Source organism: Ochotona curzoniae, unplaced genomic scaffold (genome assembly GCF_017591425.1).
Source record: "Ochotona curzoniae isolate NIBS_2020 unplaced genomic scaffold, NIBS_Ocur_1.0 contig_1071, whole genome shotgun sequence".
Classification (NCBI taxonomy): domain Eukaryota; kingdom Metazoa; phylum Chordata; class Mammalia; order Lagomorpha; family Ochotonidae; genus Ochotona; species Ochotona curzoniae.
In genome coordinates this window covers 21,998,845-22,025,471 of record NW_024464939.1, presented here as the reverse complement: position 1 = coordinate 22,025,471, position 26,627 = coordinate 21,998,845, and the positions used below count along the sequence as shown (strand labels likewise).

Sequence of the window (26,627 nt, the reverse complement as noted above, 5' to 3'; positions counted from 1 at the left end):
AGCAGGTAGATAAGGGGCAAACTGAAGGACCTACCTGTGTCAGGCCAAATGCTACAAACACACACACACACACACACACACACACACACACACACACACACACACACACACACACGAGTGCGGATTTCATACCTGAGCTAAATTAACAATGCAAAACTGCATAATGTTCAACAGTACATAATATTTGGTTATGACACAAAAATTTGTATGACAACACTGGCTGTGCATTAAAAGAAACTGGGTTAAACTGCAACAGCCAAGGGGAGCTGAATAAGCAGCCAACGATTTCTTGGATACAAGAGAACTCTTAACACCCCCACCCTTCCTCGGCTACCTTTTACATATTGATAGATATTTTAAGAGCATAAAAAAATGTCAGAAGATATAGAGCAGCATAGTATCAGCAGAGGAAGATCCAGTAGCATTTCTTCTTACAATTTGATACTTACAAATCTATCCCTTGCTCAATTATTTCTTTTTGTTGCTTTAGAACCTCAAATTGTTCTGGATTATCAGTACCAGACATCTGAGTACTATAGCTGCCTATTCCTGATGATGAGGTTGACTCCAGGGAATTCAAACTTCCATATCTGTTTATTGTCTCAGGGTGCTTGATTTCATTCATCTCTTGCTCTGGGGGCTTTTCCTGACCTGGAAGAACAAAAATGACATAGTACATTATGGCAACATAATAAAGTTAAATTTATAATTTAGACACAGATTAATAACAAAATTGGACAATTATAATATCTTACAATAACAGCTATGTGAATGTAGTCTGTCCCAAAATATCTTACTGTACTGAAGATCTTAGTAACATTAAATCGTTTTCTTTTACTTAGTGTGCTTTGGTGTATCTGAATTGTCAGCATTGCTGTGTGTTTTGGGGCCGTAGCTGTTTGACCTCAAGTATGAAGACATCACATAGTGAATATGACAGCCAAGGCAGCTTCCAGGTAACTATCACGTAGGCAGCAAATACAGCACGGACTTACTGAACAAAAGGATGATTCATATCTGGGGCAGGATGTACTGGGACAGTGTGCAATTTCTTATTTATTTTTTAGTTTTACTTCTTTTTAATTATCATCATCATTCTATGATACAGTTCCATTCATCATGCTATTCATAATGGTACCCAATTTAAAGCTTAACTGTTTCTTTCTGGACATTTGTATGTAACCTTTTCAGATTGCAGCTGGGCATGGTTAATTAGAGCAGTGGAAGCAAAGCTGCAGATAGGGAGAAACTACTACATCCTAGCAAAACAAAAATGCAAAGAAAAAATAAACTCTCAAATCAGGCTAAATATTTCAATGTTGCTTAACTATCTATTTAAAATAAACATTAGGTGTTGAACCTGGCGTGTGGCCTAGCGGCTAAAGTCCTCACCTTGAATGCACCAGGATCCACATGGCTGCCGGTTCTAATCCCGGTGGCCCCACTTCCCATTCAGCTCCCGGCCTGTGGCCTGGGAAAGCAGCTGAGGATGGCCCAAAGCCTTGGGACCCTGCACCCGCATGGGAGACCAGAAAGAGCTCCTGGCTCCAGGCTTCGGATTGGCGCAGTACCGGCTGTTGCAGTCATTTGGGGAGTGAATCATTGGACAGAAGATCTTTCTCTCTGTCTTTCCTTCTCTCTGTATATCTGACTTTGCAATAAAAATAAATAAATATTTTAAAAAATAAACAAACATTAGGTATCAAACTAAATAACAGGCTGCAATACTCAGGATTCATTGTAACGTCTGCATGTACAACAGTAGGAAAAGTTGTTTTTGAAGTTGCAGTGTATTTCTGCTCTCAGCTCATACTTATGAAAACTTTTTGTTAAGATAAAATAGTATAGCTCTGAAACTTTGGGTTTTTCTCTGAAGGTAAATAAACACCAGACAAAACAAACTGCCTAAAATATGCTAGTTTTTATGTAATTGTCTTAATAATTGTAATAAAGTTGGGGCCAGTAAAATGGCTCAACTGGCTAAACCTCCACCTGCAAGCATATGGATGCCTTTTTGCATTCCAGCTGCTCTGCTTCCCATCCAGCTTCCAGATGATGGCCCGGGAGAGCAGCAGAGAACGGCTGCAAGTCTTGGGATCCTGCGTCCACATGGGAAACCTGGAGGATGAAGCTCCAGGATCCTGGCTTTATATCAGCTCAGCTTAGACTGTTGTGATCATTTGGGGAGTGAACCAGCTGATAAAAGATTTTCTTCTCTGTCTTTCCTTCTCTCTAAATCTGCCTTTCCAATAAAAAGAAACAAATCATTTTTTAAAAAAGTATAACAAGGTTGCTTTAAGTATAATTCATGTTATATAATATTTAAAATATTTCTAGGGTAGCTAGTAGAAAAAGTAAATGTAAAGCTAGCCATTTAACTCATAAAGAATGCTCTTACATTAATTAATGAATAAACCTGTCACAAAACAGGTTTAGCAACATCTGCAAGTATTTTCCAAAGAAGTATTAACTATAAATGGTGAAGAATTAGAAGTCTTACCGAGAGTTGTTTGAGAATTGGGATTCACATACTGATCCTTACTCCATTCAACCATACACTTCAAAATTGACACTAAGCACTCTAATCCTTTTTTCCTCAGGCTCAATTCCTATAAAATAATTCAAAAGCATAATAAAAACAAAAATATATCTGAAATAAAACACATATTTTATCCTTGGGAAAGTTCAAATTTGAAAAAGCTTTCCAAAGTTCTTACCTGAACATTACTCATCCCAAGTTCTTGACTGCCCCTTCCTTGAGCAATTTTTGACAGATCATTTACTAATCTTTCAAATATATTTGCTGCATTTAAGTCACAGTCATAGTTTACATAAATATCCACTACACTCTGTGCATCTGTAAGAATAATTTTTGGGGGTGTCATAGGGAGAAAAAAGACTATATTAATTTTTGAAAATGCATCCAATATGTGATATTTGGCTTGTAAATATTTTCTAAGAGAAAATATAGAAAAATAATTTTAAATACCTGCACAAATTCTTGTTAGTGTCTGAATAACCATCCATTTATGATCAAATGAACTGGTAGAAGTTTCCAAAATATATAGAAAAATTTCTTTAAAGAACACCTGTGATTGGGGGAAAACTTCTGTTTAAAAAGAATTCAAACTCATGATCACTTTTAAAGATCCCAAAGAAATACTAGGAATTAAGTTTCTCTGGACTTTAACTTCAGCCGAGATCTACCTGAGATTTCAATGCCAAAAGTATCTTCAGGAAATGACTCTTCAGCTGCCTATCTAATACCAGCACTGTAGTTCAACCCACACTGTTGTGCTTTATTTGCCAAACAGCTACTATAAAATATGCCAAGATATGATGCATACATGGGTAGCTCATATTATATGGATAATAATTTCTTGAAAATAATTGTGAAGTAGAAAAATCTCTGTTGTTTCATTTTTTCACTCCCTCAAAGATAAAAATTTATATTTTATTTATGGGACATACATTATGAAGCCAGAAATAATCAAATTTATAATCTGGCATCTTTGCCAAAACTGGACTAGGTATTACAATAAAAGGCTTTCATTTCAGAAAACTGCACAAGTTATTTTCATAATCCTTGTCCTACGGTAAGTTCTATCAGGCCTTTCTAGCTGCGTCCATATTGCATGGTACGAGGCAGGTGCTCAAGAGGCATTTATTATTATAAGTGTATTTCTCACACACTGCTGCAAGGCACTCCAGAGTTCTACAGCAAATACACAGAGGCGTCATGAGAATTAATGAGACAAAATTCAGAGGGAAGTATATCTGTTGGATACCTCACATGCTTGTTGTTTTATAATTAGATCACACTGCATTCCTTTAAATACCACCATTATTTTTGCAAACCTGGATTTTGGTAGTTGCTATCACAGAAATTACTGTGTGGAAGAATATGAATGCAGGTAGTTTGATCCCAAGATATAAGCTGTGTGGTATCCAACAGCCACACATATCCCAGGAGCAACTGCGGCTAAGGATGAACTAGAAAGTTTTTCATTTCAACTGATGCATACTTTTTAAAGTAAACAGATACTAGGTTAAGAGAAGTATTTCTTCAGTTTCTGATTACCAATTAATCCAAATATTAGGATTTTTGGTGCTTTCTTTTTTTGAGACAGAGGGTGCTCTCCCAGTTGCTGGCTCACTTTCCAAATGTTACTGATGCCAGGAAAGTAACCTGGGTCTCTCACAGGGGAGGCAGGAACGCAGATATAAACTACCAGGGGTTCTTCCCAGGTCTGCATTAGTAGGAAGCTGGGTCAGAAGCTGGAGCTGGGAGTGGAACCCAGATACTCTGATGGGGGTGTGGGTGTCCTAACCACCAGAATAAATGCCTGTTCCAGTTAGCATTTCTTTTGGTCTAAGCATACCACAAAAAGATTAGAGGCTCTGCAGGTGGAACGGATCAGAAAAGTTTGGGCTCTGGTTTATGGAATAAATAAGCAGATTGGAAAACAAAGCTTTATTACTACCGATGGCTGCTCAAATTGTACTAACAGAGGCAGTTACTACAATACATTCATTAATAGGATCTTAAAAACTAGCCTTTTAATAATTTATGAAGTACCTATCATAGACAGATAGCTCTATCAACATCACATGTCTATAAACAAGTATATAAACAATACCTTTCTGAAATACATAGGTAATTTAAGGCCCTTAGGAAAATTCCACTACACAAACTCTGAAGTGATTATTGTCAAAACATGAATCTCCATGTAAAAACAATCTCAATTTTGTTTGCACATTTAGGTATTTATATGTTATGCTTCCTCTAAATGGATCACAGAACATTTTAAACATGCTTAATATTTCAAAAGCATATCTGCACTCATCTAAAATTTCTAAACAAGAAGAGATTTAGTACCCAAAATGTAGTAGGCAACATCTTTAAAAATTTTTTTATCTTAATTTAAATGGCTCATCATCAACTGAAAGATTTTCTTCTGTTATATATAGAAGCAAAAGATCGATGGGTTCCTTACTAAAATGTATATATTTTTTAATTTACAGTTCATAAAGATAATGGGGAAAATCTATGTAAAAATAGCAACTATTTCTAGTCAAATGTTTTTAACTTAACATACAGACAACCTGAAATTGTTTCCTGCCCAAAATCATGACTATTGCTTTACAACCTTTCATTTAAAATTCCAAGGCTTTATTTTGTTTCATTCCCATAAACAATTCCAGCTGAATTTTTGGTAACAGATTATGGAACATTAATAAAGAACAAAATGCTTATTTTAACCATTTCAAAATTCTACAAAAATGATGATGCCTTCTACTCTTTATGCTGAGCTAATAAAGCAGTAACCTGCAGTTCAGATTAAATATAAAAATTTTTTAAATAATAATTTGCATATAAAAAATAAAAGTAAAAACTGATTAACATAAAAACCTCTTTAAAAATGCACTGTGCCAATCAAAACATTTGTCAGTTATATCTGTACAATAAATCTATAGCGGTATGGCCAGAAGATTCCCTAAAGATACCTAATATAATGCACTACCACTTCACTATTATTCTATTTCCAAGGGTTTGGGGACAAACTCTAGGAACATGTAATAAACTTCCTCTTAAAATGTTTAATATTTTAAAATGGCTTACAATCAAGAAGATATGGCTTATCTCTGGAGCTCTCTTTTAGGGTAGAACAATTCAGCAATAACAAAGGTATTAAAATAATAATTCATCCAACTGATGTTAAGTTTCTTAATGCATTCTTAGTATCTCCCTGGTGTCTAATATTTATAGACATTTTTAACTAGGTATATAATTTTATACAACTTCCCAGCATGTGAATTATCTGATTTAAACAAAATATCCAATAGTAATTTTACACTTCATGTTTAAATACAAAACATACCTCAATTTGCATTTTCAAGTGTGTCTTGAAGTTCGACAACAAAGTAAGGAATATGGAAAGGGAAAGTTCAAAAACTTCTGGAACAGATGAGACTCCATTTTTTGAGAGTGCAACACACAGATACTGCTTAATAGCATTAATAAACATCTCATTTGTCCTGAAAACAGGTCCTGCATTCTGCAGAATGGACAGAAGTAACTGCAATGAAAGAATCTTGGATCGTAACTCATGAGACCTAAAATGTAAAAAAGAAGGCACAGCATATGGATAACTTTATCATTTCAGGATAACAGCTATTTCAAAGACACTTCTTAACAACACATAATTTTACAAACTTTTTGAATGGAACAACAGTTTAGAACACAAAAAAACGGACAACACAGAAGGTAAACCAGTGGCTCTGACACTCACTGCTCCCACTGCGGCTGCCTTGTTTCCACCCAATTCCATAAACAAGCAAAAATGGAAAAGAAAACCATTTGCAAATAGTTCACATCAACCTACTTCTTCATTAAAAATGAAAAAATAATTTGAGGATTTATGCCTTTTTCTCTCACAACCATACTTTTTAGAAATCACAAACTTATAAGTATCATCTTTAGGATGTAACAGCTTCAATGTGGTTTTCTTCTTATTTAAACTCATGAGGAGTAAACAAATCAAACACAAAATTAAAACAAATTATTTTAGAACACTGAAAGACTTAATTTGTGCATGCTTTTAAAAATATTATCTATGTATCTACCATTTATTTGAAAGCCATATTTACAGCGGAGAAGGAGGGACAGAAATAGAAACAGAGGGAGGGAGATCTTCCACCGATTCATTTCACATTCACCAGGCCATAAGCAGGGAGCAGGGTAAGCAGTAAAGCAGCCAAAACATAAACTGTGCCCATATGGGATCCTAGCACTGCTGCTAGAGGATCAGTCTGTGCTGTCACCACGCTGGCCCTGTGGGGTGTTTCTTTGTGTTTGTGTGTTTAACATTTATGTATTTGTTACAGAGAGCCACAGATAGGAGGAAGACACAGAGACAGATCTTCCATCTGCTGGTTCACGTCCCAGGTGGCAGCAATGGCCTGAGCTAGGCTATGCAGAACTACAAGGCAGCAGCTTCTTCCAAGTGTCCCACACGGTGGTGCAACACTAATGTCATCTCCCACTGCATTTCCCACGCCATTTGCAGGCAGCTGGATCAGAAGCGGCTTAGATAGGAGTGAACTGGTGCCCACACGGGATGTTGGCATTGCTGTACTAGCCCCAAGACTTTCTCTTAAAAGTCAATTATTCTAAATATTCTGTAGTGAAAACCTGAAAAATGCCTTAAATTTCAATTTTTTTTCTGATATATATGGTGTTACAATTTTCCAAATATGTTCTTTTTTTTCTCCCATTGAAAGAGGACTCTTAAGACCCACAGATCAGAGACAGATTCCAGGCATATTTCAAAGGGAGACCACACTTACTGCACGAACACTGAATTATTTTTTTAAACACTTATCTGAAATGCTGTATTCAGACCCATTTGCCTAAAACTCAACTGCTAGAATTCCATGTTAAAATCTGGGAGTAGTGTCAAATAACTCAAAGACCTATTTAAATCTAACAAGGAATATTTCATTTAACGTAAACATGCTTCATACAAACACACACAAAAAAACACACTGTCTTAAAAACAACACTGGATCCAATAACATCATAGCTCATTGTTACATAGCCAGTTTTGTAAGACGTTTACAATTTCAAATTGAAACATATGTGCAGCAAATGTATCATTACTAAAATGTTCTGAAGAACAAGAGAAAACTTTGAATTGCTATATTCAAGTAAGGTGTAAAGCCAGGTTCTAGATGTCCTAGTTTTCCAAGGCTTACCACATTATTACTATTTCTTAATCCAGTTTACATTACGCCCTTTGTTGCTCAATTCCTAACAAGAGGCTGTGTTGTAGGAATGCCCCATCTTTATATCGCCAGCATCTAGCAAAATGCTTTGTACAAAATGTATGACCAAAAAAATTAATCAATTTATTCTTGTATTCATCCATTTAAGCTGCTACTCTGTACTTGGCAACAAGGTGTAAAGAAATGGCCAAATAATTGTTTGATAATAAGTTACAGTTCCCACAGGTAAAAGAAGCCACAAATTTCAGGTTTGTAGTTTTTCATGGAGCAATTTAATATTGTGGCTCAAGCTTATAGCAAATCTAAATTATCTAAGCAAGAACAGAAATTACAAAAAGGAGACCAAGAAAGAAAACTGAAAAACCATTAAAAACTCAATGAATCTTAGAAAAGAAAATCATTCACTATAAAACCATACAGAATCTCATTTGGAAAAATAATAATGTCCTAAAGGCAGAAAACTGGTTTGAAAGGAATATCAGTATCAACCCTTAACAACCCTTAGGGTCAAGTGAAAAAAAAAAGGACATGAAGTAAACTTTTCTAATATTTGATTAAACTTCATTAAGAAGGCATCTTTAATGAAATTAATCCTTTGCAACACCAAAGCCCAGAACTTTCCAAATCCAGACTGCTTTTTCTTCAGGGTTCAATAGAACAACTCACCCCACACACTCATCAAAATCTGCATCTCCCTTCTTTATTCTTTTCAAATTTGGGGAATTTCAAATAATTCTCTTGCATTTCTAAAATTATTTCAAATGGTAATTTTTACTATTCAGAAGGAAAACGCCGGCGGCATTTAAAGGTGACATTTTAAAATCATGGCAAAATTATTTTCAGTAATAACATCAAATTCCTAAGTTACTACCTTTTAAAATTAGGTGTTCATCTATTCAGAATGAAATGTCAAATTTGCCAGCTTTGAATGAGTGATTTTCCCCTATAAATACTAAAAAGTATAACAACGTATTCTTTTAAGTTTTTTCTTTTTAAAGCTATGTTTTATACTTATTCAAGAAATAAAGAGGGTGAAGTAGAGCAAACACACTCCCATCTGCAGGCTCACTTTCCAAATGCCCGAGGCGGCCAGAGAAGGGCTGATGCGGAACCCAAGCCAGGTCTCCCATGTGGAAGGCAGGGACTCAGATGAATGAGCCACCATGCTGCCTCACGAGGTCTGCATCAGCAAGCTAGACTCAAGACTAATGCAGAAAACGGGCTTCTCAGTCTGTGTCTTCACTGTTAGGCCAAATGCTCTCCCCAAGATTTTAGATCTTTGTAACAGAAAAACCAACAAATTATATTGCCGACTTTCAGAATGTGGACCTACAAAGATTTTAAGTTTTCATGTTTTTGGCCCTTCATATTTCTCCATGAACCAGAACAATGTAATAAAGCAAACTATATAAAATGTAATGAATCAACTTTGCACTAATTTATAAGCTTATAATAATTGTCTCTAATATTCTTGTATCTAATATTCTAGTTGGCACTCAGAAACTGTACGACTTTGGAATTGTTTCTGAAAGTGAGAGAGAAAATTCACTCTCCAAAGATGATTCACCCTACAAATGCAACAGCTTAGGACTGGTCTGGCAGAAACTGGGAGCAGAGAACTCAATCAGGATTTCCTACAATTGTGGCAGATCCAGCTACGTAAGCGCCTATGAGCGCATGCATTAACAGTAAGCTAGAACCAAGGTTTAGATAGAGCTGGAATCCAGTAACCACAATAAAGGATGCAGGCAATCCCAGGGGCATGTTAATCATGGTACCAAATGGGCAGCCCACAGCTTTTTCAAATCAAGGCAGTGATGTTCCCATTTCTTCCCCTTTCATCAATACCATTTTCTTAGTCGCTTGGTTCTTCTCCTGAGCTGCCTCTCTAGAAATTCTTTTTTTTTTTTTTTAAGATTTATTTTTATTATTTTTTTACTGGAAAGGTGGATATACAGAGAGGAGAGACTGAGAGCAAGATCTTCTGTCCGATGATTCACTCCCCAAGTGAGCGCAACGGGTCGATACTATGCCGATCCAAAGCCAGGAGCCTCTTCAGGGTCTCCCGCGCGGGTGCAGGGTCCCAAAGATTTGGGCCGTCCTCGACCACCTTCCTGGGCCATGGGCAGGGAGCTGGATAGGAAGCGGGGCTGCTGGGATAGAACCGGCGCCCATATGGGATCCTGGGCATGCAAGGCGAGGACCTTAACCACTTGCGCCACCGCGCCGGGCCCTAGAAATTCCTTATAACACTGTCATGACACAGCATTAGAGGCAGGCCATTTTGCTAACTTTAACTCATTCATAAGCAGTAATTATTTATACCTTTAGCTATAATGAAATGAAAGCTTTTTGGCCATTTATGGCTCATAAAAACAGTGCTTTCCTAAGTGTTTCATAAGTATGACAGTAATTAGATAAGTGAATCATATCTCAAAGTATTCCCTTTTCCCTACATATAAAAATAACATCTTATGGCATTTTGTCAGATCTTAATGAGTACGTATTATCAGTCATCATGGCCTTTGTAATTTATTTTGGTGCTATTACCTTTTGACTGGCAGTTTTCAGAAGCCTGACATAAGAGTGAAAAACAGGGCTACATTAACTCCAAAGTTACTTATAATATGGAAAGAACACACTTGAATCCATTCATGTAGGATGAACCGGCACTGTTCTATAAACCTGCATGTTTATAAACCTAGCATGTGTGGGAATGTGTTATTTTTCAGTACATCTTTTTAATTAGGAAAAAATCTCCTTATTCCAACAATTCTTAACTCTATGGATAAGAACAACAAAAATTCAAATACTATCTTTACCTTAACAGTAAATTTCAAATTTAATGATTTCTATTTATCAAGCAAAACAGCTAATGACTTACTTTGGATCAGGTGGTCCATCTGACAGTGGCTTCATCGACAGTTTACACAAAGACCTGAATACTAGAAAGGCATCCTTTTGTAAAATGTGGGAAAACTTAGCACCAGGTGAGGGTCCTGAAGAATTTCCAGATTCCTAAATAAGTTAAAATACAACGAAAATTAATTACCCTGCCAGTGTAAAAATCATTTCAACCTTTTAGTAGTTCTATTTTGCTCATTACCATGTGAGGTGCTATTTTCTCTACCTTGTAGAAGAGAACCCTAATAAGCAATATGCCATAGTTTTTTCTTTAATCTGACAACACTATTTTCCCACCCAACAATAAATTAATACCTTAAAAATGACTTCTTCTAAAATAGTACTTCCTTGTCACTATCACATGGTGTTCCTATTAGTTTACCTGGTCGTACTATTACTGACAAAAAACTAGAACACAGTACTTTGACATCTGCCCAAAAGCCTAACTTGTGATTTTTACTACCTGTCACTTGGTTATTTCAAGTTTTTGTCTTATTTTTTTGAAATAATCTAAGAAGTCATAAAGGCAGTAGAGACTGTCTTTACGTGAACTGCGAATAGGTAAGGCCAGAAAAATCTACTCTAGACTTACAGGCACTTTGTCTAAATACAGAGTAAGGGAGAATGGAGAATATGTACCAGAACTGTGGTACTGAATGCTTTGTAGCTGTTAATAAAAGCTAAGCTAAAATTCTCTAGATTTCTAAGTTTTTACACAATATCACTAGAATTATGCAAATAGGTGGAAAAAAGTTCTCTCAATGTAATTTCCACAGGTCAGAGATGTAGAGAAAATACAAACACACCTTCAAAGTTAGAAATATTGTTAGCACCCTATGACGTGAATAAAATATAGTAATCTATACAGTGAGCAAATAACAATATTTTTTTTAATTTCCAAAGACAGAAATCAGCTACCATCATCAAATAGAAATATTCATTACAAAGCTTGGCTTCTCACTTGGACCCCACTGATACCTGAGTATCATTGGAAGAGACAGACAATCTGTCATCGGGTAAGGATGGTGTATACACAACAGAAATTGGTGTTCCTGGAATTCCATTTGCTTGAATATGTTCACTGTCGCTCCCATCCTCTAAAGTTCCAATGTTCCCATCAGTATTTGCATTTATGGTTGTACTTTCTCCCATATCTAAAATGATAATTAAAAAAAATGAAAATATCTCCTACACAACTTAAGTTTACTAAAAAGAGAATTTAAACTGAAACAGTCGAACCATAATACTGTGGTAATGAAATATAGTCAGTTGGTGAAAAGCTAATTAGGATTTGTCAAAGAGAAGCTTAAGTTTTTGGTCCAGAATAGCATTTACTCACTAGGTTCTGATTGACGTTAATATCTTGAACAGATAACAAAAATTGCTTAAAAAAAACTTACTATTAAAAAAAAACTTGTGTAAGAAGTGCTAGGAAATATTTTTTTATTACAGCTTTACATTGCAAATAGTCACTGAGTTTTCCAGTGATTCCGAAATTTATTTTATCATTTCACTCCTTTTTGGAGTAATACATATTAGCAGCACAAAATGATGCCCCAGAAAGCATTAAGCATTTTTTCATCATGTCACTGTGAGTAATCATAGTTGTAACAATTATAAATGGAAACAACTTCTGGTTGAATAAACACAGGCAATAAAAATAACACCAAGTTCCAGAACTACTTTAAGTGATACTCAAATAGGTTGCCTTAAAAAAAAAAAAAATACCATGTAAAGGATTTCCTCAAAGAAACAGCAAAATACAGGTTAATATATGGTAATTGCAGTTAAGATGCCCCTATATTTTAATGCATGGATTCCAGAAGTAAATCCACAATTTCAGCTTCCTAAGTAACACGCACCCTGGGAAGCAGCATGCCCCACTGACCCAGGTGAGAGCTGGATTTAGTTACTTGGCACCCAGGTTTTTAGCAAGTGAATCATCATACAAACAGGTGTTTTCTGTTTTTCTATTTCTGGCTCTTAAAAAGGAAAAAGTTAACGGAAAGCACATTTAGTAAGAAAACTATGCATGGATTTAAAAACCTTTTTGCACTAAACTGTACTCATACTGACTTGTTATAATATGTCCTACCAGGACCTAGTTTACAGCAACAAGAATAAGACATGACTCTGAAAAGCTCTCCTATCAGAGCAGCATAAATTCTCCTAAAACAATGCAAAAACAAATATCAAACCAATGGCAAAAGCTGAATGGAAGAATGATGAAACCATCTTCATTCTACAAAAAAATTATGGGGACAATGCCCACCCCCCCCAAAAAAAATCAATGTTAAAAATGAATACCACATTTGAAAAGGAGACAATATTGAAAATGAAGCCTGTAGCAGCAGAATCCACATCAATCTGTAAGCAAGATTCATCTTGTCCATGCCCTAAATGTAGATAATTCACAGCAGAAATAGCCACAGCAGACATCTCAACTGAGTCAGATGACACAACTTTGACTGAAAAATTAAAGTGAAACAAATTTTCTCCTTGATGAGTGAAAAAAGGCTGAGCCCAGATCAGCTGTAGAGAATAACAACGCTTTTAGCAGAAAATTTCAAGTGGGTTCAAGGATTTCTTCCACCAATGGAACAGACTACAACCACAGAAATTAATCCATGCATTTACAAACAACTTTCTTTGACAAAAAAGCTACTATATCACTCTCTGGGGGAAAAGACAGCACCTTCAACAAATGGTGTTTGGCAAACTGGAGCTTTGCAGAGGTGTGTAACAATGGCCTTATGTTACACTCTATACAAAAATCAACACACAATGGAGTAAGAGTCTAAATCTAAGACGAAAACCATGAAATTACTATAGCAAAAGACACTGCAAAAAACTGGCACAGGCAAAGCCCCAAGAAGTGCAGGCAGTACAGACAAAGCTTAAGACAAATGGGAATACATCAAGTCTAGAAGCTTTTGCACAGCAAAGGAAACATTCCACAAACAGGCAGGCGCTGGTGCTATGGCATAGCATGTAAAGCTGCCACCTGCAGCATCAGCATCCCATACTGGCGCCAGTTCAGGTCCCTGCAATTCCACTTCAATTCAATCACCTGCTAATGTACTTGAGAAAGCAGTGGAGTATGGTCCAATTGCTTGGACCTCTGCTCTCATGTGGGAGGCTGGAGTAAGCCCCTTGGTTCCTGGCTTCAACCTTGCCAAGCCCAGAGGTATATCCAATACATGAAAGACCTAACCCCCGCCTCCACTCTTACCTGTAACTGCAATCCTGTACTTATAGCAGCAAAATCCACAATAGCAAAAACATGGAAACAACTCAGAGGCCCATCAATGGAGAAACAGTGGCACATTTACTCTGGAATACTACATAGTCATAAAAGAATAAAATTCTACCAATTGCAACAAAATGGTCCCAATCAGAGACCATTATGCTCAGTGAAACAAGCCAATCTCAAAAAGACAAATATCAACATTCTCTCTGATATAAGGCAACATTCATATAAAATAATACTAGGTGAACAGATATTCTCATGGATAAACTGAATAATGGAGACAAGCATACCAGGAAGTGAAGAAACGCTGCAGTATGCATCTCTACTCCTGAATAAAAGACTCTCTGTGAAACAGTTAAATAAACCTTGATGAAATCATACTAAATTTTCTATTTTTGCCTATACCTACACTCATATGAGGTGCGTAAAAGGCAAAACATTAAACTTGCAACTTACTAAAGGGCTATACCAACTGTAATAATATGGGGGGGGGATGGTGGGAAGGAATATGAAGAGGGAGAGAGAATATAGCAAGGGGGGAATTCCTGTATCTACAAAAATGTATTATGGGGCCCAGCAAAGTAGCCTAGTAGCCAAAGTCCTTGCTCTGCACCTGTCGGGATCCCATATAGGCATCAGTTCTAATCCTGGCATCCCTGCTTCCCATTCAGCTCCCTGCTTGTAGCCTGGGAAAACAAAGATGGCCCAAAGACTTGCTACCCTGAACCCATGTGGGAGACCCAGACACCTGGCATTGGATCAGCTCAGCTCTAGCCTTTGCAGTCACTTGGGGAGTGAACCAGAGGACGAGAAATCTTTCTTTCTGTATCCTCTTCTGTCTGTATATCTGCCTTTCCAGTAAAACTAAATAAATCTTAAAAAAATGTGGTATGAAAAATCATTAAAAATTTAATAAACCTCTTTCAAATGGAAAAAATCTAAGTGAGGAAAAAAAATGAAGCAACCAATGGAATGGAGAAATATTTACAAACTATACATCTGATAAAGGAATAATATCCAGATCTATAAAAAGCACAAGAAAGTCAGTAACAAAACAATCCAGTTATGAAATGGGCAAAGAAATGAGCAGTTATTTCCCAAAGAATGAAACAAAATGGCCTACAAACACATCACACAATGCTCAGGTTCATATCTATCAGGGAAATGCAAATTACAACCACAATGAGGTCTCACCTCACCACAGTTAGAAAGACAAGGATGTGAGAGGAAAAATTATACTAATACACTGTTAGTGGGAATTAAAATAGTACATCATTATGGATGACAATACGGGACTTCCTCAAAAATATGAAAACAGATCTATCATATGACCCGGCCATTTCACTCCTGGAAATTTACCACAAGGAAATGAAATCAGTACACCAAAGAGTTATCTGAGCTGCCACGTTGATAGCAGCTTAACTCACAATAGATATGAAATCAACAGATGTCCATCAACTGATGATTAAGTAAACCTCGGCATATATGCACATATATATGTATACATAAAATGACTAATACTCAACCATAAAAAGAAATGAAATACTGTCTTTTGCTATAAAATGGATGTAACTGGAGACCATGATGTGTATTTATTTTTTTTAAATAAAGATTTGTTTATTTTTATTGGAAAGACAGTTACAGAAAGAAGGATCTTCCATCTGGTGGTTCACTTAACAAGTGGCTGCAAGGGCTGGAGCTGAGCTGATCTGAAGCCAGGAGCCAAGAGCTTGTGCCAGGTCTCCCACATAGGTGCAAGGTCCCATAACATTGAGCCCTCTTCCACTGCTTTTCCAGGACACAAGCAGGGAGCTAGATGGGAAGAGGAGCATCAGGGACAAGAACTGGCACCTATACAGAATCATGGTGCATGTGAAGATTCAGCCACTGAGCCATTGTGTTGGGACAGACACCACTATCTTTAACTGTAGAATATCATGTTTTCCCGATTTGTGGTAACTAATATACACACTATTTACAAAATGTAATATATAGGAGCAAAATTGACGGTTTCAGATTTTATTAGTTTGGAGTATTGCTCCTGTCTATACTCTTAAGGAACAGTGTTTTTCTACTTACTACTTTTTATTCTTTAACAGAGGGTTTCACTTGTGATTATAAAGTGTTAAGTATGACACTGTAAAAATTAAAGGAAAAAAAGAAGGAGGAGGGTGAGAGGAAAGGATGGGAAGTATGATTTCATACTTAAAACTGTATATGTGAGATACACAAATTTTGTTCCCTGTATCTAAATAATTCTCCAGGAAAAAATAAATTTCTTTCCAGAACTGCTAACAAGAAATGAAACATGGCTTTTCCCGTATGATACTGAAAACAAAAAACACAAACTAACAGGTACACAGTTGGTTTTAGCAAAAAAGGACCAACAAGCAAAGATTATGGCCATAGTTTTTTGGAAATGTCCAGCCATTTTACTTGTTCATTTTGTAGAGGACCAGAGCATGCTAACACCTACCATAAGGAGTGTTTTCAATGAATTTTCAGAAAATTTTAGCAGAAAAATGCCTGGGAAACTTCATCAAAGAATCCTTCACCATGATAATATTGCTATTGTCACTGTTTTCATCCAAGAAGCACAACTTCCTGAGTTTTGGTGAACCTTTGGTTACTCTTGCACACTGCTTGCTGATTAAATGAAGTATTTAATGATTAAGTTTCCTAACTTAGTAAGTAGGGTAGAAGTGGGAAAAACAGCATCCTAGCAAACTAGAATCGAGGCAATAAACACAGAAGAAAAACCTAATACACCAGTGTAACCTCCTAATGTACTACACTCTGATTCTGTTCTTACTAGCTACTTCTAACTGAATTAAATGAGTACAATCTAAGATTGTGACAAAGGCTGGCACATAGAACCAACCAACAAGTCTGATGGAATCCAGAAAGGATCGATCAACAGACAGACAGATAGATATTGTTTGCAACACTTAAATATACAAAGGTTCACTTGGCTTAAGCTGGTGTGGACAACACAGCAATCAAGATGGGGCCACACAGCCCTTTAAAAAACATATCTTACTTAAGGGAGACATCTGATTCACAGTCAGCTATCAGCTTGGAAATGAGGTCTAACTTCATACTGAAGTTGCTTTACAGACTTTGGAAAAGAAGGCCTCATGAAAAATGGAAAAGATTTAACAATGACCAAGTGTGCCCTTTCTAGATCAGTTCTCAGATTTCTACAAATAAGCAGAAATGTTAAGATTACAGCTCAAAAGTAATGACAGTGCAGAGCCACCTAAGCCAAAGCTTCCTAGTGAAATAGGTTTTGTAAGTGGGACACTTTTAATTAACATTCTTAGTGATATATGAACAAACGCTGCATCAATAAACAAGATCAAAGGGTATGAAAAAGGAGCAGAGAGAGAGGAGACTTTTAGAGCCAAAAGTCTACTAAAATGAAACTCACATTGGTCAAAGCAACAGAATGAACATTATTGAAAAGTATTAGCATCATAGAAAAGCTCTTGCTAACATTCTTCCTGAATGTAGAACCTTAATATAAAATAGTGGAAATTAGCTAAGATCACAAAAAGTAATAAAGAACATGATGTGTAATGCTCAATTTCTGCATTATCAGTTATATAAAGGATGAATGTGAAGTATGTGGTAGGATTAATAGTCAATGAACAGAATACCTGATCACAGCACTGAAAAAGGCATGAAAGACCAACTGAACAGCTGTTTTTTTTTAAAAAAAAAAGTAAAATCACACTGCTATGTTTAAATATATACCAAGAACCAAAGTAATTTTTAATAAAGTAGAAAATGAAAAAGCGTATCCATTCAATCCCAAATTTACAATTAAGCGAACACTTCAACGACACATCTATTTCGAACATACCATATAGTTTATTTAATGCTCAACTTCATTTTTTTATGGTGGTCCTTTATATAAAAAGATGGACACAGTGAATTAACTTGATAAAGAATATCCTCCAGCAACATTAATCTGCCAGCACCGGAGGGCAAGTGCCAGTGGAGCCTTCCTGGCCCTAGTCTGTGCTACTTCTATTTCCCACGCACTCAGATTCCCAGGCTCCCTGCTTTCCAGGTCACTCTCCTTGGGAGATGTCCCAAGAACACTTAATATGCTATGGATGTGATCTGACCAAGGCAACCTGAATTAGTACTTGTTACTTATTAATTCTATGTATTCATTAGTAGTATCATAGTCTTAAGGGTGTACTTAGCTGTTTCATGGATTTAAACTTAGAAAACATTGAAAAGTCTAAGTAAGATGGTGAAATTACCCAGACATCGATTTCTTTAAAAATGATGTTAGCAGCCTGTCATTTTTCTAATCATTATTTTCTGTTCGCTTGAAATCATTAAATATTTAAAATGTGCAACAAAAGAGAATAGTAAATACCTATGCACATACCGCTGACATTTACTAGCTGATGAATTTTTATCATATCTTTTTCAGAGCTGCTCAATTCTGAGTGCGTCATACTCTGGAGCAGAGGTTAGTGTTGTGGCAGAGTGGGTTAAACCACTCACTGCAATACTGGTAGCGTGTATCAGATCACAGTTCATTCCCATAAGCTCTGTTTCCTATCCAGCTTCCTGCATTATGCCCAAGAAAGCAGCAGATGATAGCCTAAGTGCCTGGAGTTCAGGCTTCTGGCTTCAGTCCCCAGTGACACAGCTACTTGGGGAATGACCCAGCAGACTTCGTTCTTCCCACACCTTCACTCTGCCTTTCAAATAAAACAAATCTTTATAAAATAATTAAAAATAAAACACGCTGGACCATTTCCATCATTATTACTATTTAACATTTTCTGAAGGTTCTTCTCATTGTAAGTTAACAAAAATGAAGTATAACAACAAGAACTCATTATCTAGAAAATCAAAAAAGCAAGATGAAAAGCATTTGGAAATTACAAGTTAAGAGAATTAAAAAGGAGATAGAGTACGGAAAAACAAGTTGCTTCAATAGTCCAGTCCAAAAGAAAAAGACTAAACCAAAATATTATCAAAAACAAGAAATAGTTACGCAATAAATATTCAAAAAAATCAAAGAAAACATTAAAACTTTATTGTATGACAAAATATTTGACTAAATAAGCATGGTTCTGGGTAAGACTCACTAATGCAAACATCTTCCCAAGTTAACTCATAAATACAATACTATTTCAGCTACTAACTAAACTTTACCTTTGCAATTAATAAACTGGTATTAAAGGTCATGTAACAAATCTATTTTAAAAATTGGTAAGAGCTTCAACTATGAAGATCAAAATGTACTATGAAGCCAAAATATGTTAAATAATTCAATACCAGTAGAAAACAGCTCAGTGTAACTGTAATACACTCAAATTCCAAAGATAACTGAGGGTAAGACTAGAATTTCAACTTCACTGAAAATTAGACTATTAGTGACAATTAGCTATCCAATTTTATTCCACAGAGAAAAATAAATTGGGCATGACAGTTCAAATGGCTAATATTCTGCCTTGCAAGTGCTGGGATACCATGTGGGCGCCGGTTTGTGTCCCGACTGTTCCACTTCCATCCAGCCCCCTACCTATTAGGAGCATGGCCCAAAGTAGAGTATGAGACCCTGCCCCCACATGGAAGACCCAGAAGAAGCTCCTGGCTTCAAATCAGCTCAGTTTCAGAGGCAATTTGGGGAATGAACCAGCGAATGGAAGATCCTTCCTTCTTGGCCTTTCTCTAGATAAATCTGGCTTTCAAACAAAAATAAATCAGCCCATACATAAACTGACAATATTTGCCCTACAAAATAAAATGACAGCTCTTATGGTTTGACAGAGCAAATAAAGAAATGCAAAATAAAACAATGACACACCTTTTACTGCTGAAATTCCATTACATCACTATACGTTAAATCTCTATTTACTTTGATCGATATATTCTTTCCTCATAAATTTATCTAAAGAAAAGTACATAATGCTGTCTGTAATAGTAAGGATGTCATCACATCAATGTTTAAATGGAACAAAAAAATCAGAATAACCTAAATGCTAGCACTAATATGTTTTTAAATAAAGTCTGAAGTATCAACACAATGAACTGCAAACTAACAGGAAAGGACAGCAATATGCTCAATGTTAATATATGAAAAGAACACCTTATAAAGCAGAAAGCAGCTTATTCCCATTTATATTGAAATACATGTATTCAGGCATGCATGAAGAAAACATTTCTAAATGGTAGGGTAAAACACACCATAATAAGGTCAAAAGGCTTGGGTAAGTAAACTGACAGAAAATATTTGTAAGATGTATCACAGAACCCTAATATATCAAGAATCATTGAACACTGAGAGACAAAAGAAATGTTACAAAAATGAACACAAGACATAACTAGATGACTCAGTGAAGATTTACAAATGGCTCTATATAAATTTCATTACCAGAAAAACAAAAACTAAAACCGAACACACATTTCTCCCCTACCAGGTTGACAAAATCGAAATTTTACTCTCTGGCAGTTGTGGAGAAAAGGCATTCTGAAACAACATTGCTAACAGGGAAGCCGTCTTAACACCTATGAAGGAGAATTCAACAGGCAACATTCACTCACTATTTCCAATAATCTTGTAGGAATTTCCCCTAAACTTCCATGAACATAAATGATACAGATTCACAACATTATTCACAACATTAAATCTAAAAGCAAAACAGAAGAACCTACAAACTAGGTTACTTCCAAAAGGTAAAGGGAATCTGAGATAAATTTAAAATCCAGGAAGAGTTTTTTCATAATACACATTTTCCATATACCTTTTGGAAACCCTTCATACAAGGGGACTGGCTGAATAAACTATAACTCCACATAATGGAGCACTATACAACCATGAGGAAAAGCTTTATGAATTGAAATAGTGATTTCTAACACATCGAGAAAAAGACACAACATACACACACAGAGTACCAAGAAGTGTGAAGAAGGAAATTAGAGGACATACATATATGTTACTTTTTGGGAAAACCACAAACATGCACATGCATGCATATCTCCTCACCCCAAAAAATAAGCCAAAGCCACACAAAAGCCAGTCAAACCATAACCTACAGAAGACGGATCAGAATGGAAAGGACTGGAAGGATGGAGTTCTCTGAGTAAATATTTCATATAATATTTGCTTTCCATCATGTAAATAGCCTTTTTATTTGAAATATTAAACAAATGGCTAATAAAGTCAACATTTTAAATTAACACTCATTCTACATTTTTAGTAGGAAACATTCTGAAAGCACACAGAATTACAATAAATTCCTAAGCTTTAATACACAAGTTTATTTTTGATTGTTTGGAAACTGAATTTTCCACATGGGTAAAGCGAGAAGCCAATGGGAAACACAGAAAAATAAAAACAAACCTGTGGTACTATCTATAATGTAAACTATCAACATGAAATTGTGATTGTCAACTTCCTTCTGCCCACTTGAAGGACCTGTAGGCAATAACATCGCTATAGCAAGGAGTACAGGTAGCAAAAAGATGCTGATCTCTGAAGAACAACCAACCCAGCAAAAAGAATAAGGACTCCTTGGAGAACTACCTGATTTCAGCAATAGGGTAAATCAAAGCTTTGAAAATGAATCTGGAACATCTAACTGTACCAGAAATCAAAAAAACACTAGATTAACGGACTCACATCAAAAGAAAACAGGTATTATTTTTAAGAGATTTCTACAGGTTAGATGAATAAAAACAATGCAGATAAAGGATTCTAATATATCAATAACAAAAGACTTCTTGAGCCAATGGTATTAATATTTTTAAAGGAAGGTGGAAGAATTCATTTTCTGCACAGAAAAATGTCAATTAACATTAGATATAGAAAATCATTGTATTGCAACTCAACATAAAATCTGAGTTAGTCATTGGGTACTAAAATCAATGAGCAAATGAATCTTCCAAAGGTACCACTCTTAAATGCAAAAGAGAAAACATTCCATTACCTTTGACACAGTAAGCTGGTGGTCAACCTTCTGAACCACGATCGAATTTCCCACTAATAGAGGGTAATAATGTGTCACATAGAAATGTGTATGATACAATATGAATTTTTAATATCTATGCAGTATTCTTCATGAATATATTTAATCTATGCATGAGGAAACCATCAAATCAAACTAAAGTTGGATCATTTTATAAGACAGGATATCTTAGATGTTTCAAAAAAGTGGATGTCAGGAAAGTGAGTGGTACAAAAATTTGTGTAAACCTAAAAAGATTAAACAATCAGGTCCTATAAAAAAATTGGAGAAAGAAAGGGGAAATGGGATGAGAAATGGGAGAGGAGGGGAAGGCAATGGAGGGGGCAGGCAAGGAACATTTAGGGACTTCTGGGAAAACTTAACTAAATACATTAGATACTACTGAAACAATTTTCTTAGTTGTGAAAAATGTTAATATGGCTATCTCTAGATGTACATAAGGGACTTCACATCTCTATTTTTATAAAGGGCCAAGCTGTAAATATTTAAGGCTTCCAAAGTCATTCAGTCTCTATTTCAACCATTCAACTCTACCTCTTTTGCAATAGCAGCCACTATTATAGACTGCAAGAAATTAAAATTAGTATGGCTATACCACAACAACATTCTAGCTGTAAAAACAGGCAGCAACGCAAACTTCATTCATTGACAACTGACCAATGCTTTATTTGTACTACTGGATTCTCAAAGAATGCACTCACATGTTTGCATTCTTTCTTCCCTAGCTATAATTTTCATTTTTTATGCTTTTAATTAACACTGCCTAAGATCATGGTCTTGTCTTTGGTCTCTCTATCCTCCCACTTAATAATGTCAGTGCTTTAACTACTAATTTTAACAAAATGACTCCCTTTAATAGTATAGCTTTGATATCTCTAGGGCCAGAACTTCATTTTTTATTACACATTTCATCAGAATTTCCAGAGGGACAATCCAACCTTAAAGACACATTCAGTATGCGAAAAGTTAATCTGTTTTTTCTAAGTAAATTCTCCAAAACGATCCAACAGTATATAGTGTCACCATTACCTATCCATTACAGACTCAAATAGCAGGAGACCACCTGTGTAGAAGTCTCAAAGCATGCCTGAGGCTGCCTATTTAACCATACTTGGCACCTGGTAACTTATTTCCAGAGTTCCTGCTACTCACAAAATTGATTACAGAGCAGCCCACTAATGCTAAACTGTTGGTACAAATAATTTCTTTATATTGAGTATCAGCATTTCTTCTGGTTGTCTAGAATGTTGGTATATGGCAGGCAAAGGGTGCCTATATGACAATCCCCAACAAAAGCCCTGCTCTGGGTTTCTCACGAGCTTCTCAGGGGATATTTCACAACTCAATACGAGAAAAATCATGAGAATCCCGACTCAGAGAGCAGCCTTGAAATGGTGTCCCTGACTTTCTCTGAATTTTACCTCATATACCTTCTATTCTTCGATGGTTCTGCCTTCTTCATTTTTGCTGTGATAATCATAGCACTGACTAGAAGCAGATGCTGAGTCCTTTGACTCTCTCAGCGAAATCACAAGATCTTGAGTTAACCTCTGGGACCCTAAGAAATCTCCTTGTGGGTATAACTAATTCGAGAAAGAGCTGCACCTTTTTGTTGTACATCTTACCAAGACAGCCTCTATAATCAGATGATATCTCACAAAGAATAAACTGCTTTTGAGTAAAGTACACTACCTCCAACAATGATGTTCACCATTTCTTCTACAATGCTCTGTACAATGTCTTGTGGTTTTTCCTCACAGTCTTGGTTTTCTCCATCATATAATATATCATTTTTAGATAATGCTTTAGAAGAAAAAAATTAAAGAGAACATTACTTTAGTTTTTAGACTTTCATTAAACATTTATGATGAAATTTTAGAAAAAAAGATACATGAAATTAGAAGCAAATACACATCAAAAAAGTCAAACCTTAAAACCAAACAGATCCCAATTTAAATATTTTCTGAATTCAATTAGAACATTTTATTTAACAAGCTATTATTCAACTGTTGAATTTCTAGACTGCTTCCTTAAATATCTAAAGATTTTGTGAATGAAACATTTCTAATATACTTATTCATACTTAGTACACTACACCCCTATCACTAGATTAAATAACAATGCAATAATTAATACATTAACATTTAAAGCTTGTTTTGATGATGTACGCTTATATTTTGATGATGTACACTTATTAGTAACAATAAAAATCAATAATGTACTCTAATATGGTAAAGCCCTTAGAGCAGACACAGGGTTTGGATACCATCAGCACTTTTCAGCCCTCCTTTATTATTTCTTCCATATTTGTTTTTAAAAATTTATTTATTTTTATTACAAAGTCAGATATACAGAGAGGAGGAGAGACAGAGAGGAAGATCTTTCATCTGATGATTCACTCCCCAAGTGAGCGCAGTGGCCAGTATTGCACTGATCCGAAGCTGGGAACCAGGAACCTCCTCCAGGTCTCCCACACGGGTGCAGGGTCCCAAAGCTTTGGGCCGTCCTCGACTGCTTTCCCAGGCCACAAGCAGGGAGCTGGATGGGAAGTGGAGCTGCCGGGATTAGAACCAGCGCCCATAAGGGAGTACAGCGCGTTCCAGGCGAGGACTTTAGCCACTAGGCCACACAGCCAGGCCTACTTCTTCCATATTGAAATGTACATTTTCAATGTGAAACTAAACCTTCCAACTAAAAAAGAATTTATTTCTCAATTAAATAAATTTTAAAAACGGGGTAGGAGGGCAGGTGCTTGATGCAGTAGCTTAAGTCACTACTTTTGGGATGCCCACATCATTTATCAAATGGTGTGGTTCAAGTCCCAGCTATCTGCTTCTAGTGCAGACCCTAGGAGGCAGCAGATGACGGCACAAGCACTTGAATTCCTGCCATCCTTGTGGGAATCAGGGACTGAGTTACGGGCTTCTGGGCTCAGGCTAGACCACCTCTGACCATTGATGGCATTTAGAGTGACCTAACAGATAAAGGATCTCTTGTCTTTCAAATAAATGACAGTGCTCATATACTGAAATATCAATTAAAAAGAAATTATCAATCTCAAAGAGAAAGAACAGATTATTGCCAATCAGAACTCCTGAACAAAATGTAAGAAACTGATAAAACTTGAGGCCAACATTATGGCACAGCATGGTAAGTTGCTGCCTGCAATGTGGCAATCTAATACAGGAATGCCTGTTAAACTCCCAAATGACCCACTTCTGATCCAGCTCCCTGCTCATGTACCTGGCCAACCAGCAGCAGAATTTAGCCCAAATTCTTGGAATCCTGCCAACAATGTGAGACGAGGATGAACTGTCACACTCCTGGCTTTGCTCCTAATATATGCCATTTGGGGAGTGAATCAGTAAATGGAAGACCTCTTTCTGTTGCTCCCTCTCTATCCTATCAAACCAATAAAATAAATCTTTTTTAAAAAATATTGAGTAAACAACATTCCAAATAACTTGTGTAGATTACTGTCCAGAACAACTGGATTGCCACTGGACTTTCTGAAATACTGAAGATCTCTCAAGACAGTACAAGTAGTACTTCAGGATGCTTTGAGAGCTGAGTCCTTGTCCTTTGTGCCATTCTCCTACATCACCGCTGTCTTTACCTCTTACCCCTTCCACTGCTCTGTCCATGACTTATCATGCTGTCTTCCAGAAATCAGCCTTATAATCTCATGGCTCTTAAGCTACCATCCGCTGCATTTTGTGAATGGCATAAAAGAATGCCTTATAAACAAGTATGTTAAATCAGTAACCATATTTTATAAAATAATCAATTAAAAATAGCCCTTAAATTTCATGGAATAAAACCGTAAATGGCAGCTACTTTTCATAGTATTCTTAAGCTTTATATTTCTATGTTCCACAGTCTGAAAATTCAGAGTTGCAATGTAACTAAATATATAGTCACTACCAACAATCATACAAAATAACTAGTGAATTAAGAGTAAATCCTCATGTAAATTATATAATAGAAAACATTAGGGTCACAATGGCTAATGTTTACTGCACAGAGGAAATGCTTAAACTATTATGTCCAGTCACAAGGTGAGTGACAGTTATATGCCCTAGGACACACATGAATAGTAGCTCTCAAGTACAATTTTCATTCATCTCAGTGATTGAAAAAAAAAATCTTTAGAGACAAAATAATCATATCAATGTCAAAGAGAACTATGGCTTAGTTGAAATCATGTTTTCTATAAGGTACCTACAGGTGTTTCCCACACATTAGATATTCCCACTCCTTGGGACCCATTCCAAATTTTTCTCTTTGGAGATTTACCAAATTTTCTAGCTAGTCCATCCCCATCAATCAAAATTTGACACATTATCATGTTCTTCATGAAAGGACTACCTAATTACCCTTAGCTGAATTACCTTGTATATCCCTATAAACACCTCATTTATGTTCACATGGCCCTCCAGGTATGGTAAGAACTTAGGAAAAGACTGTTAATTCCATTATCTTTTAAATGTAAAAATTCTAGCATTCTGCCTAAGACATAGAATGTCTCAATGTTTATGCAATGCATAGATAATAATGGAATATAGTTCTAGGTTTAATATTAGAGATTAGCTCTTTGAGTTAGCCCTTTTATTAGCTCACAACAAAAAGTAGAAGAAATTGTGGGAAGGGTATACTAGTTAAATAAAAATGATTGAAGCAATATG

The 26,627-nt window shown here is 36.0% G+C and overlaps 1 protein-coding gene across 5 annotated transcripts in view; it reads right to left on the bottom strand.

Annotated features, from left to right (window-relative positions):
• ARFGEF1 (ADP ribosylation factor guanine nucleotide exchange factor 1) overlaps positions 1-26,627 on the bottom strand; it is a 120,812-nt gene that overhangs the window by 45,599 nt on the left and 48,586 nt on the right. For all 5 annotated transcript variants that reach the window (XR_005885315.1, XM_040994674.1, XM_040994705.1 and 2 more), the window contains 8 exons: positions 23,635-23,745; positions 11,671-11,846; positions 10,673-10,806; positions 5,883-6,117; positions 2,990-3,089; positions 2,718-2,857; positions 2,501-2,609; positions 450-651 (listed from right to left, as the gene is read on the bottom strand). Coding sequence is in view for 4 of the 5 variants with exons in the window: in XM_040994674.1 (XP_040850608.1) it covers positions 450-651; positions 2,501-2,609; positions 2,718-2,857; positions 2,990-3,089; positions 5,883-6,117; positions 10,673-10,806; positions 11,671-11,846; positions 23,635-23,745 (1,207 nt within the window). In the remaining variant the exon portion in view is untranslated. The remainder of the gene's footprint in view (positions 1-449; positions 652-2,500; positions 2,610-2,717; positions 2,858-2,989; positions 3,090-5,882; positions 6,118-10,672; positions 10,807-11,670; positions 11,847-23,634; positions 23,746-26,627) is intronic.